The 14,928-nt window shown below is 37.8% G+C and overlaps 1 protein-coding gene across 1 annotated transcript in view; it reads left to right on the plus strand.

The window, feature by feature from the left end:
• The window catches only part of LOC135467907 (myotubularin-related protein 13-like), a 102,845-nt gene that overhangs the window by 66,106 nt on the left and 21,811 nt on the right, over nt 1–14,928 (plus strand). Inside the window, 15 exon segments of the mRNA XM_064745830.1 lie at nt 2,722–2,760; nt 4,197–4,322; nt 4,528–4,724; nt 5,208–5,374; nt 5,676–5,749; nt 6,858–7,053; nt 7,404–7,537; nt 8,026–8,201; nt 9,364–9,461; nt 9,464–9,547; nt 10,054–10,141; nt 10,143–10,268; nt 10,812–10,865; nt 11,336–11,445; nt 12,712–12,951. Of these exon segments, the coding sequence (XP_064601900.1) occupies nt 2,722–2,760; nt 4,197–4,322; nt 4,528–4,724; nt 5,208–5,374; nt 5,676–5,749; nt 6,858–7,053; nt 7,404–7,537; nt 8,026–8,201; nt 9,364–9,461; nt 9,464–9,547; nt 10,054–10,141; nt 10,143–10,268; nt 10,812–10,865; nt 11,336–11,445; nt 12,712–12,951 (1,909 nt within the window).

Here is a 14,928-nt window from a genome sequence, read left to right on the forward strand (position 1 = left end):
TAACTTGACAATCATTGTCAAGTATCTAACCTGACAAGCAATAACAAGCATCTAATGTTACAAGCAATGTCATGCATGTAATCTGAAAGTGTCAAACTCACAATCTGACAAGCAGTGTTTAATAACCTTCTAATCTGACAAGCAGTGTCAAGCATCAAAGTTCATATGTGTTGCTTGGCGGGCACTCTGTGTCTTGCCATTCTTAGCATTGTAGTTACGTGTAGATCTAATCCCTTGCTACTTTGCTTCTGGGACATGTTCAGGTTAGAATGGATCCCATAGATAAAATATGCTGCTTTTGTTAAACATCCTGTGTTTTTCACAAAAAATGTCAAGCACCTTTACATTTGTTTGACATTGTACAAACTTATGATGCCTCCTTTTTTGAATTTTTGACTGGGTAGATAGCATCCTCTACTTTCAAAACTGTACACAAATTTTGTGCAGCAAAATTTTAACCAATACTTTGTGTGAATCAATACAAGTACATGAAGGAGGATCCAGAGATCTCATGCGATAATCAGATCTTTTTGTATCAGAACTATGCAGTATGTGCTGTTCCTGTAGCTGCCAGTATTCTACAAGGCTTAAACCGCAAATTTATGCTCTGCCTTTACAGATGGATAGTAGTTCAGTTTGTTACATGTCTTAGCCAACATAACTATTAACCATTGTCAACATGTGAGAGGGGGTTAATTCATGGTTAAATGTAACCGGGCAAAGTGTGACCTTCAACCACAGAAAGCAGTGAAGATTTCTGGTTGTGCTCAGTGCATATACGAAATAGTATGAAATAACTGGTGTAATACAAAATAAGTGTAAGTTGGAGTGTTGTGTAGGGTTTGCATACTGTGTTATTTCACTTTGGTACTGGTTCATATCCACCTGTTATAATCAGAACTTTCTGCTTACTTCTCTGCAGTACCTTAATATATGTGTGCCTTTCTCTCCTGTGAATCTATTTGTAATGAAATAACCTGCTTATCTCGGTGTTTTCTTTACTCAGCTTTTGTAAACCTTATTCAGACCATTTGGGTGTGATGGTTCCTTATGAAGCTTTGTGTGTACATGTACAACTCTGGGATGTATATTAATGTATACATTCAGTACACATAAGTGCTTTTGTCACCCTAATATCATGTCGAGGATGAGGTAGTCTCTCAAAATCTTGTACTATTTCGTGTTACCTGGCATCCAAAAGACAGTCCTTACAGGCTTCTGTCAAAAAGTTCTGGATGCAGCAACAACAACAACAACAACTTCAGTGGTGTCGGAAGCAGTATGGCCGGTATGGCGCTGTACCACTTTTCATAAGAATAAGAAAGTAAGAAAAAATAAATAAAGCAAAAGGAAAGTAAAACCAGTGAAACGGCAACCAACAAAAGTAAAGGCCCAAGCACAAACATGTGCACTGTAGACTGTTAAGCACATAAATCTACAATAGATCTATATGAAGAATCAGAATCTTGTAAAATAATTTCAGGGCATCGCCAGCCATCTATCATCCCAAAGGTTCTGGCGCCTAGGTGGCTTCTGGAAGGTCATCTTTTGTGCTGGAATAGTTGACTGCTTCAGACGCACCTGAATGTACATACATTGTACAGATCTCTGATTGGCTCTTTGCAGCATGACTGGTTCTGAAACATTTTCCTGAAATGAAAGAATTACATTTGTGCGTAAGTCACAGGGATGAAAACCAGTCATTGTCATTGACGGAATCTGCATGTTGTTGTTGTATTCGGGATTTTCCAGTGTTCTGATACCTGACTGTCTGCAAGATGTCGTGGTCCAGCACATAACATACGAGATTCTACAAGAAAAAGGATGAGAGTTTATTGTCATGTGACAGTAATGTTTTACGGTCTGTTTTTTTTTTCATTTTTTTTTTTTCAAATTTTATGTAATCTGACGACCTGAATTTTTTTTCAAGAAACCCATGTTGGACTTTGGCAAACATTTACAAGTTTTTTATTTAAGCACTCTACTGAAGTTAAGATTTTTTGTAAAACCGGACCAAGAAGGATATTTCTCAAAGCAAGGACATTTGTGTACACCAGGCTTCAGTTTGGCACTTGATGTGCTCAGGTCTCTTGCTATTCATTTCTCTGTGACCAACTACAATTCACTATTAATACAATTCAACTTATATATCTAATCCATTAATCATCTAATTGTCTTCACCTGTTGTATATGCTTCAGTCACGTCCTGATCGAAATTCACTGTTGTTTCTAATCTTACTCTGTCATTAAATTCATTATGTACAGAATTTACATATATATGTATTTCATACTGAAACATCTTCTTCTGCTTTGTATAAATTAAAGATGCTAATTTTCATAAATATAGCTGGTAACAGTGCATTCAATTTGATTAAAAGTTTGCCAAGTTTCATTCTTTTTCATTTTCATGTAACGGTTATCTGTTTTAACACAAAGATACCCTCGTAAGTGTTTATCAATGTTAACACCTCCTGAGGTTACACTTCTCAAAATCTGTACATTTCACTCTCTTGCTCTTTTCATGTACTTCATGTTTTTCATTCCACTATTCCAGTTACAATGAATTTACATTGGACTCCACCTCATCGTGTTTGTCATGGAATTGTTTGAGTTGTATATATGCACCTAACACCTTATTCCTCTTCCCCTACCTGATGCAATGCATTGTTTATTTTGCGCCTTTCTGTTACTTTTATGTTGTGATTTCACGCTGTTTTGTAGAATTTTCTGTCTCAACGAGCCCCAAAAGTGAACATAAAGGTATGTCATTTCAGTTAGTGCAGAGGGTATTCTCAACTCCATGTAGAAATGTGTAGGCTTTATAAATCTGGGTTCTCATAGGCAAATTCATTTTACCTGAATAAGTGAACAAATATGCACCTACATGTATTAATGCAGGAAATAGAGTGTATTATTCAGAGCAAATGTATATTCATTCAGTCCAAAGTGTAGCCATACCCAAGTCTTACACTTTGTTCCAACAACTGATGTAGTAATTCTGAGAATGGTTATGTGTTAGCCAGGGGCTGGTGATGTTTTAGCTGCTAAATCTTACATCTTGCTTAAGGCCAGCATCAAATTCAAAGTTAGGTTGCATTCAAAAAAAGTCTAGTATCAACCATTAGTACTCACAGCTTTCACGTGGGTCATATTCTTCATATCAGATGACAAAAGTGCACAATGACCTAAGCTTTCATATTGGGTAATACAGGCGTGCAACAACATTAGCCTTAAAATAGGATCACAACGACATGCAACAGCCTTAGCCTTCATGTTGGCCCATAAAGGTGTGCAACAGCCTAATAGTCTTCAGACTGGATCGTAAAAGTGTGCAGCATCCTCAGCCTTCACACTGCTTCCTAAAGGTGTGCAACAACCTTAGGCTGTACTAGATCATTAAGGTGTTCAACAGCTGTAGGGTTTATATTGGGTCATAAAGGTGTGGGACAGACTTAACATTCATTCTGTTACATAAATCTGTGAATGTGATTTAATGTTGACCCTGAATCATGGCTGTGTGCAGTACAGAAGTACTGATGTTTATGTATGAGAACCCAGTTTCCATGCTGTCATTTATTGTATATGTTGATATTAGTTAGTACTCCAATCTACATGTACCTCTATGTACCATCATGTGCCATATAGGACAGTGAAATGTTCTAGATAGTGCTGGCTGTGTAGCAGAAACAGTGGTGATGTAAATGTAAGTGCCAGTAATAAATGAAAGTCTCTTTATTTCAGGAAATGCCATCAGTTTTCATGTGCAGAAAATTTGATGTAGCATGTGTATGTGAGATCTGTGCAATGGTGGCATGCATTTTACTGCCTTTACGGGTACTGTGACAGTCATATTATATCACTGTTTGATTCGGTAAAGAATAAAATTGCCTATGGTATAGATGTATCAGATAGTTTCTGTTTTTTGGTAGCTAAAGGTTCTTTCTATGTCGAACTTCATGGGAACTAGCCAGCACAGTATCCTCTTGTTTAAAATGTCTATGTCTTCTTTTGATTGCAAGCTCCAAAATTGCCTAATGCATATTTGGAATATAAGTATTGAAATGCAAAAATGCTTTTTTTTTTTAATATTTATTAAGTTTCAGCTCACATATCCAGGTCAAACACCCTCACTGCTGTTTTGTTGCTATTTGCTCCCACATTTGTTCAGGTAAGGGCTAGATTTGTTGGTTTTGCAGAGTATGGATCTGGGCTCGAGCTGGAGTCGGCCATCTTCTATAACAGGGTCAGAAGCTTACAGGAGAACCAACAGCTCCCCCTACAGGCCAAGGGAGATAACTGCATTGGAAATAGCAGCTGAACAGGTGAGATTTATTGATAGGACATTTTCCTGAAAATAAAAAAAAGTGTATTGTCTCAGAATTTATTCATCACTTTTTGGTTTACACCGAGGCTGAGAAAATTGTTGTTAACTCTGAAAACCTGCCAAATTTGAATCAGTTCTTAATAGCTGTGGATGTGATAACATTGCATTTGCTAAAAGATATCTTTACAATTTTTTTTTCTCAGTTACGTACATGGCCATCACTGGACAAGGAGATGCAGGAGGAAATGATAAACAATGAAGAATCTACAGTATTTTGTCAAGCCATCCATTACTCAAATCGTATGGTGTACCTTAGGGTTCCTCTGGATGCCAGCAAACACTCAAAAACTGCATTGGGATATGATATGGAGAGTAACAGTAACAGCAACATCACTGCCAGGTTTGTCCTCCATCATCCATGGTTGGATGACCTAAGACTGCGTGCATTTGCCATCCACCATTTTGTGAAACCTGAGGAAAATATTTACGTTTGAAATTTCATAACTGAAGTGTGAGGTTGAGGTATAACAGGTGAAAACGTCATTCAAATGAAGATATATTTATTTAATTCTGTGCATCGAAAAAGACGTTCATATACCAGCCAGCAACCAATAAAAACATCTGTGGTCGAAATTTGCTAGGCCAATTCCCAAAATCATGTCTAACATAAACAACTAAGAAGGTCTTTAATTTTGTGTACGAAATTAAGATGGAGTCATGCAAAGAGAAGCAGTCAAAATTTTTCACTGATATTGGAAAGACATAAGGATTGTTCTAGGCAAAAGAGTGAAATCATTATTCAGTACTGATAATATTATGATATGATCATAGGCTAATCTTCACTCATGTAACTAAATTGAAAGTTGTGTTCTTGTTGTTGCAGCATTGCAGAGAGTGACAGTGTGGATGCAGAGAGCGGATTTGATGAGATGGAAACTTCAGAAGTTGGCGCCTCTGTTATCAAATTTGTCACCCGATTTGTGGACAAAGTTTGTAATGAGAGCGGAGTGACGCCAGACCACCTGAAAACACTCCATCAGATGATCCCAGGTATGGGCTGTACATTTAAACTGCAGTTCCCAGTCCTGTGATACAGTGTATACCCACCACTCACCAATAACATGCAGATAAGCTGATATCTGAGTACCAGTCCAGTAAATCAAATAACTGGTGCATGTTGACTAGAATTTATAACCATGTACATTAATTTGGTTTAACATCAAATTTGCGTGAAATTTATTTGCATACATTTTTGACGGTTAACTTATTTTGTTAACACCATATTGGACGCATATTAATTAGTTGAGCTGATTGGATGTATTTGTTTTATATGTTGTAATACACTTTTCAGGTGTGGTGGCAATGCACATTGAAACTTTAGAAGGTGTATTCAAGGAAAGTAAACGTTTGCCTCCTATACAAAAGGTGAGTTTTAATTAATTTTGTTTTTACATTGCAAAGTGGGGGCCTCTGTGACTCAGTTGGTTAGCGCGCTAGCACAGCGTAATGACCCAGGAGTCTCTCACCAATGCGGTCGCTGTGAGTTCATGTCCAGCTCATGCTGGCTTCCTCTCCAGCTGTACATGGGAAGGTCTTTCAGCAACCTGCGGATGGTTGTGGGTTATGGCGTAAAACACCAATCATAAAAAAAAAACATTGCAAAGTGTCCTGTTTTTTTGGCATATGGTTTTCAGTTTCTTACAAGCAACAAAAGAAAATAGTAAGTGCCAGTGTAGACCTAATTGCTTTCAGTTCTATCACAAAATCACATGGATTGATTCAGCAGACTTTTCATGCAGTCTTACATGCAGTTTATTGTATGGGGTTAGTAATGATGTAGTAGTCTGGTGGGAACAAACTTATATTGAAAAAGCAGGTCATTATGATAAGATTTTGTTTGTTGTGATGGTCATAGTTCAATAAATTCATAGAATATTTTTAGCTCATATCAACTTCTGTTTTCCGTACAAAGTCTCTGATAACTTGAGGTACACAATAGAATTTTAAACTCAAAATGGGTATTTCAAATTTGCAATAAATTGTTGATTTTTAAGTGAAAAGTTTGCAATATTACAAGAAGAAACCAATCCACAAAGTTTAAAATTTCTATAACAATTTGTCATCATCTTTATTCAGGGTTTCCACAGGTAATTAAAATCATGGAAGGGGCTCAGTTGGTTAGTGCGCTAGCCAGGAGCTTCTCACCAATGCGGTCACTGTGAGTTCAAGTCCAGCTTAGGCTGGCTTCCTCTCCGGTTGCATGTAGGAAGGTCTGCCAGCAACCTGCGGATGGTCGTGGGTTTTCACCTTGCTCCGCCCGGTTTCCTCCCACCACAATGCTGGTCGCCGTCGTATAAGTGAAATATTCTTGAGTACGGCATAAAACTCCAATCAAATAAATCAATAAATAAATAAAACCCTGGAAAATACTTGAATTTCAGTGAAAGGTTTTCACCTGGAAAGACCTTTTTTTTTTTTCATCGGTACATGTTTATTAACTTAACATCTTTGCATGTTATGTGATATTTTTCAGCCTAAGATCCTGACCCCCTGCCTTCTGTCTGGAGAGGAGATCATCATGGAGGGGTTGAGAGCCTACCTGATTCCTGACGGACGAGAGGAGGGCACAGGGGGTAACATGGGAGGCCCCACCCTCTTGCCTGCAGAGGGCGCTATCTTCCTCACCAACTACAGGATCATCTTTAAGGGCACGCCATGTGACCCTTTGGGTATGAAAGAACTCTTTACTAGGACATAGATGTCTTTAAGAGATAATTAAAATCTTCATTTTGAATGTTTTACTTGTGTTTCAAAAAGATGTTTCAACAAGCCTGACCTTGACAAAAATGCTTGCTGGATTTGATTTAAGGTTACTTCACATTTTTTACTGAAAATACTTCTGATATTTGCTTGCTGAATTTAAAAAAAAAGAAAAAGAACAAGAGTTCGAAACATAAACTTTTCCAAAAAATTTTGTTTTTATCACAACTTTCCAGGAACGCATTCACCACTGTTCATCTTCCCATGTGACACACATGTACATGTAAAAGTTGATAACTCTTGCCTCTCCTCCCCACAGCCTGTGAGCAGATTGTGATCCGAAGCTTCCCTGTGTCCACACTGACTAAGGAGAAGAGGATTGGGGGACAGTACTTGTCCTACCTCAACCAGTGGCTACAGGAAGGTGTGCAGCTACGCTCCAATATCTTCCAGGTAATTTCCGGAATATTGTCACAACTCTGTTCTGGTGTTGAATATATACCTCAGATGCATAGATATTGCTCTGTGTTTTCACAGACTATTATCAGCTGTAATGTGAGTTTTATGTTGTGTGTTTGGAAATAAAAATAGGTTTTTTTCTGTCATACTGAGGATATTCTTGTGACATCTTGGGCAGACGGACTGCATTCACCTTGATTCAACTGGCCAAGGGCATTGTTTTTCTCTTAGCTTTGAGTAATTGTCTCCTACCTGTAGACATTGTGGTATACATGCCATTGAGAATTCTATTATGGTTTTAAACCCCAATTTTTAGCAGAGCTGCTATTTAAAGTTTTGCGATAGCCACACTGTACTGTTTGATTAAACCTTGATTATTTGCTTGCACTTCAGATTCTGTTCAGTCAAAAGCAAAACCTATAATTGCATCATTCAGAAGTCAAGTAGTATCACTGTGTTCATTTGGTGTTCCATTGTTTCAGTTGATAAAGGTGTTCTTTGATGAGGAGGTAGCCTCAGACAATGTGGAGATGTTCAGGAAGCTGGTGAATCGAGTACGGAACCCCCCCTCTGTGCTGACCACATTTGCCTTCTCGGGCCAGATGGTCACACAGCCAACACCACACCACAAACAGAAAGAGAAGAATGCCAGTCTCAAGTAAGACTTCAGCCACTGAGATTGTAGTACCTCATTCGTCAGGTTATGACCTTAAATCTTGAGTAAGACTTCAGCCACTCTGATGGTAGTACCTCATTCGTCAGGTTATGACCTTAAATCTTGAGTAGGACTTCAGCCACTCTGATTGTAGTACCTCATTCTTCAGGTTATGACCTTAAATCTTGAGTAAGACTTCAGCCACTCTGATTGTAGTACCTCATTCATCAGGTTATGACCTTAAATTTTGAGTAGGACTTCAGCCACTCAGAATGTAGTACCTCATATCATCAGGTTATGACCTTAAATCTTGAGTAGGACTTCAGCCACTCAGAATGTAGTACCTCATATCATCAGGTTATGACCTTAAATCTTGAGTAAGACTTCAGCCACTCAGAATGTAGTACCTCATATCATCAGGTTATGACCTTAAATCTTGAGTAGGACTTCAGCCACTCAGAATGTAGTACCTCATATCATCAGGTTATGACTGTAAATCTTGAGTAAGACTTCAGCCACTCAGAATGTAGTACCTCATATCATCAGGTTATGACTGTAAATCTTGAGTAAGACTTCAGCCACTCAGATTGTAGTATCTCATTCATCAGGTTATGACCTTAAATCTTGAGTAGGACTTCAGCCACTCAGAATGTAGTACCTCATATCATCAGGTTATGACTGTAAATCTTGAGTAAGACTTCAGCCACTCAGATTGTAGTATCTCATTCATCAGGTTATGACCTTAAATTTTGAGTAAGACTTCAGCCACTCAGCTTGTAGTACCTAATTCGTCAGGTTATGACCTTAAATCTTGAGTAGGACTTCAGCCACTCTGATTGTAGTACCTCATTCTTCAGGTTATGACCTTAAATCTTGAGTAAGACTTCAGCCACTCAGAATGTAGTACCTCATATCATCAGGTTATGACTGTAAATCTTGAGTAAGACTTCAGCCACTCAGATTGTAGTATCTCATTCATCAGGTTATGACCTTAAATCTTGGGTGAGACCTCCGCCATTGTAGCCCCTCCGATTTAGAGGTTGTCTCCTGCAAATGTGTTGGAAAAAGTTCAAGTCCACAAACATGTAGACACGCTGCATGACTAGCTTTGCAAAGAAGAATTAGTTTTCTCCGACTGACACAATTCAACACTTTTTTCTTCCAGACAATTTGCAAAGAAAACCATCATCAAAACAGCCAGAAAGGCTGGGATAAAGTCCAAGCAGTCAGCGAGGAAAGACAAATATGTACTACCCACACCCCCATGATGAGGAAAACGCTGTCCCCACGGAATTCTGACAGCGAATCAGATCGTCCCAAGAGTGAATTGTTTGATGATGATCTCTCAAGTAAGTAGGTAGTGTCAAAGATATGCTCTTATGAGGATATACAGATTGTGACAAGGACACACGCAGTGTGGGTTCAAAACCTGGCATGTTACACCCAGGAAATTTTTACATTCTGTGCTGTATCTGTCTTCATGGGGCCATGGGGATGCTGGTATTACTGTTTGTGCAGTCTAATACTTATTATAGACCACCCGTATTTTATTATTGTGTGCACACATGGGAAAATTTAGTCAGTAATTTGCCAAAGTTCGGTGATTTGCGAGGGGTATTTCGTTTTCCTTAAGGCATAAAATTGACATCTATGATCCACCATATAGAAGCAATTTCTTGAAGAAGCAATTTCTTGAGTGTGACTTTTAAAAATCAAGTAAATAAATCAAAAATAGTTTGAAATAGGATTTTGATCCTGTATAATATCATCATCAACACTTAGCCAGATTGCACCATCTGTTATTCACTCTCCCATGACAGGCATATCTTGATGACCCAAAACTTGTTAATTGCAGTCATCGATGAGGCCGAGTTCAGCTACACTCTAACTGCTGACCCTAAGAACCTGGAAAGACTGATGGAGAGGCTAGGTACAAGGACTATGGAGGCTCGACTTGGGCTGCATCCCCACCAACAGCTCGCGCTCACGCAGTGACCAGTTCAGGATCACTGTGGTTAATGCCAACTTTGCTGTGTCCAGAAGTATAAACCCAGCCAACACTATCACCGTGTGACAGCCATCAATGACGGATTAGGAGGCCTTTTTCTATTTGACAAACTTTTTGTAACAATAAGTTTTGGTTAATTAGAGAATGCTCATGCCTTCAAAATGGTTTTTATCATGTCACAAGCAATTGTCCTTGGCATTGGCTTCCAGCGCCAGCTTTGCTGTATCTAGGTCAATATTTTTAGAGTGTGAGAACTATTAATCTGAGATTATGATTTTCTTTTTTTTATATGGATTGATGTATTCTTTCATAGTACTACTCTACTTGAAATGCTAAGGCTTGTTGACCGTTTAAGCTTCATATTGTCTGATGTTTTTTTGATTAAAAGTAATATAATGATTTATTATTCAGGGGGAACATTTCTTCCTTCCAAATAATGCTCAGATTGTCACTGGAGACTGTAGATGATGAAAGCTGTAAAAATGTCTAAATAAAATGGCCTTCAACCCTAATAAATTAAGTAAATGAATGTTTCTAACTTTCTACTTTTTCTCTAAACCACTTTCATTGTCTTTAGCTACCCAGCTCTGCTAGTTGTACCTCAGTCCCGTCACAGATGACAGTATTAGGAAATTCTCACGCTGTAACAGGCAGTGCAGGTTGGTCTCTTTGTTTACAAGTTCTAGTGGAAAAGAAAGTAGTGCCTTAATACTGAAGAAGAACTTTTTTTCAAGAAGGTGTTAAGATGCCACAATGTGACTCTCTTTAATTTAGCTTGACAAGTTTTCACTACTACTCAGCATTTACCTTGCACCCCAGTGGTGTCGCAAAGATCTTGAGAAGGTGATGTCAGTTAGTCTGTGCCTTTTTTTTCCAACAATTACATAGGCTTGCATGAACTAAAATAAAATTACTCTTCTTTAGTACATGGTACTGCTGAAAGATATTAAAAAATTAAGTATCCAGATGCATGTAAAAGGATAAAATTAAAGAATTTTACTGTTATTTGCAAAAATAAACTTCCTTACAGTGTACACCTGCATTTTTGTATGTGCAGGTTAGAGTATTAATCTGTCCTTTCTTCAGAACTTCACTTGAATCCCGAGGTAAATTCATTAATGTGTTTCAGATTCCCAGTGATAACGTGGCGCCATCCCAGAACGAAAGCGTTGTTGTTACGAGCGAGTGGTTTCCACAGCCGAGGCCTGATGGGAATGATCAAACACCAGACAGCCACAAGTCTGTTTATTTCTTCATTCTTTTTTGTGTTAAGTTGTATAAATTTTACTTAACTGATTTTGTGAGTACTGAAATGGTTCAGTTAGAGCAGTTTCGTTGGAAGGGGAACAGGGAGGAGAAATTTGGGATGGGGATTGGGTTTGCTGGTGTACATTAACAGTTTATTAACAAAAATTCTTCACTGCGTAAACGGATTTGAAAAGCAGTTTTTTACTACCCTATTTCCTTAATCTTTTCGCATATGATACAGTAACTTCAATGCAATTTATGCACATTTTTAACTTGATTTGGGAAAGAAAACAACATTGGTTGGATGGGCCAGGGCTTCACCTGTTGAAATCGTTGGATTGTTATTAATCATTATTCCACCGATTTGTGAGGAACATACAACCTAGACCGTTTGACCGATTGACTTGAAATTTGCAGTGAAATTCCCCAATACCTCAAGTTGTGCTCTGTGGAGCCCGATTTTTTTATGTGGCGTGGTTGGCGGCCATATTGGTATTTATATGAAATCGTTGAAACATCTGCTTCTCGAAAACTACTGAACGGATAGTTTTGAAATTTGATATGCAGGTACACGATTGGTAGTTACAGTAAGTTCATTGACTTCCGGTAAAAACTTTGGAAGCTCACCATTGGTTGAAATTGTGACGTCACAACTAGTTTTGAAATTTTTTAAAAGTATTTTTGATGTATTTCCAGCCACTAATTCCGAATCAGCTTTTATTTTTTGTGTATTTTTGTAACTTTTTGAGGTATAGTCTAAAAACTAAAATTTAGTGACGTAATTTCAGTGACCTGTGACTTGAGAACTATGGAGCTAGAAAATGTAAAACTTGCACCAAATTGTAGCCCAAGACATGCTATTTCTGCAGCCTGCCAACGGATGCGTGCTGTGGTTAATAGTTAGCTCGCTAGAAGTGTTTAAATGACACTACTGTTTTGTTTATGAAATTACATGTGTAATGCTATGGCCTTAACATTAAGTGAGACCGCATCCGGACAGATATATATAATATTTTGACGTGCTCGTTTCAGCTGCACTGTCAATGACTTCCCAAAGCCGTTGTGCGTTTAGATGTAGTTAAGCTGTCTCCCATTTGACAGTGTACCATGATATCTACAACAACAAACGTGGTGGACCCTGGCCGAAACTGCTTTGTAGTTATAGTTGAAAATTGATCCTATAAATTGTCAGTGCATTTGTTAGCTTTCTGTAGTGGAAGTATCCTTGAAAATCATTGATTTAACTCTTTTGAATAGCACCTACAAGTGGAGAACAAACATCGGGTTCAAGCATTGAACAGGAAAAGTACTTCCGTAGTTTGGTAAACGTCACACCGTACAGTCAGCGGACATATTCCTCATCATACAGCGATTCCTTGACCAGTCTTGACTCGCTGATGATGGCAGGAGCGTCTGACCCACTCAACATACCCGAGACGCCAGACACCATCCGCAGGAGCGCCTTCTCACGAGCCATCAGCAAAGGCAAATCTCGCAGTACGTATTACCTCCCTTATATGAACTCTCCTTCTCATTATCCTGAAATGATGTAGTTGTTGTCTCTTTCTGAACATATCAGTATGTCCTGAATATTGTCACCAAAGCTGTATCATGATAAGCTTGCCTGGGGTTGATGTATAAGTATTTTTAAGGCTGTCATCTCATAGATTTTCATTATTCAGTAAAAGGTCTTCAGGAATGTCATCACAGAATGTGCCTTGTTAGAATGTGGTTACCCACTGAAAAGTTAAATGTGGGGAAAGTGTTTTTAATATTTTCCAAGATCTCTAGCTTCCTGCTCAGCCATATTTAGAGATACATATAGTAAAATTATTTTTACTCTTGCTTGGAAAACCAAATACAATTCACTTCTTTTAATTATGCAACTTTGCATTATATATAGAGGAATTAATTAAAGTGTTGAGGTGTATTTTCCGTGTGCTACTTATGCTACCAAAAACTATTGGATGTTCTAATTTCAGAGTTACAGTTTATTTTAACTAGTTTATTATTCACACTGTCAGTTGTTTGAACAATACATATGTCAGTATCTACTGTCTTAAGGATCGTCACTATAAATCAGGCGGCAAGCATTAGTTTATGTAAATTTATAACATGAAAGAAAATTGTCAAAATGCATTTAAGGACATAGGGAATGGGCAGGAGTTGTTACATTCTGGTGATTTTAGACATTTTCATCTGTACATGTATCCATGATGTGTTCCACAGGCACATTTTGTGTTTACATTGGTGGAGATCTATATATCCAAGATATTGTATCATCTGTGTTGTATTCTCTATATCTGCATGGACTTTAAGCGTGTTGAGACTCAATCCCCACATGGTATGGTATCCTCTTGGAATTGTAAATTTTAGCACCAAAAGTAATATTTTAATACATTTATTTACCCCTAAAAAAAAAAGCGAAATTTAGTCATGAAATAATTTATGTCCTTCAGTGGGATTCAGCCTTGACAGTCTATGAATGAACCATGTATATATATCTTGGGCCATCCTTAAAAAGTTTTTGTGGGGCATAATGTGACCCTGTCACAAACTATAGGGTGCTTTAGTTGGAAATTCTTATTCGTTATTTCTGATTAATGAAAAAAAAAATTGTATTCAGAAAGAAAAAGCAGAGTTTCGTGAAAATGCCAATAAAAGGTAAGGGCCTTTTTTTGCAGGGTCATTCAGATTATGCCCAGCAGACATAGTTTAAATGATGGGCCCATGTACTGTGTATCCAGTATGACTCCACTCTCTCAACTCTCCCTCTCTCTTCTCTACAGTTGCCAGTTTAAGATCTCCAGGTGACTTTGTTTAGTCATATTGTCTTCAATATATTGTGAGCTTTAAGTGTGTGCAAATGTACAGACACTCTAGAAAGTTGTCACATAGCCACAAATGTATCATATAACATTTTAAAGTACATCACCTTCAAAATTTTTTGCTGTTATCCTTATTGAATGCCCTAGGATCAATCATTTCTTTCCGTCTTTGTGCAGAGTGCGGTGCAATACTGTTGCATCATGATAAAATTGATCTTAGAAGTCGTTATAGTACTCCATTGTGTCACGTTTAGAGTAACACTTAATTGTCAAAGACAAGTAATATGTGGCATGACGTTAAAGGTTTTCAGGCTAAACATGTACATGTAAAAAAACTAGTAAATGTATAACGTTGTTGCCATTTGTGTAGGTGTAGTAAATATCGCTGGTTGGCACATGTTCAGAGCATTATTATAAGTGTCAAGTATGTATCATCATGTATTAGTGAGCTTAATGTACTAGTGAGCCAAAGGCACTAATGAGCCAATGTAGTCATTTAGAGGCAGCTTTTTTGTTGTTTTTGCTTTTTAAAAACCATCCATGAATAGTCAGTAAATCATTTTTTTTCCCATGAAATCACTGAAAAGAAACAAGACAAAAAAAAGCAATTAAAGAACTTGCCAAAAATTTAAATCTTTACCTTACA

Source organism: Liolophura sinensis, chromosome 6 (assembly GCF_032854445.1).
Source record: "Liolophura sinensis isolate JHLJ2023 chromosome 6, CUHK_Ljap_v2, whole genome shotgun sequence".
In the NCBI taxonomy this organism is placed as follows: Eukaryota; Metazoa; Mollusca; class Polyplacophora; order Chitonida; family Chitonidae; genus Liolophura; species Liolophura sinensis.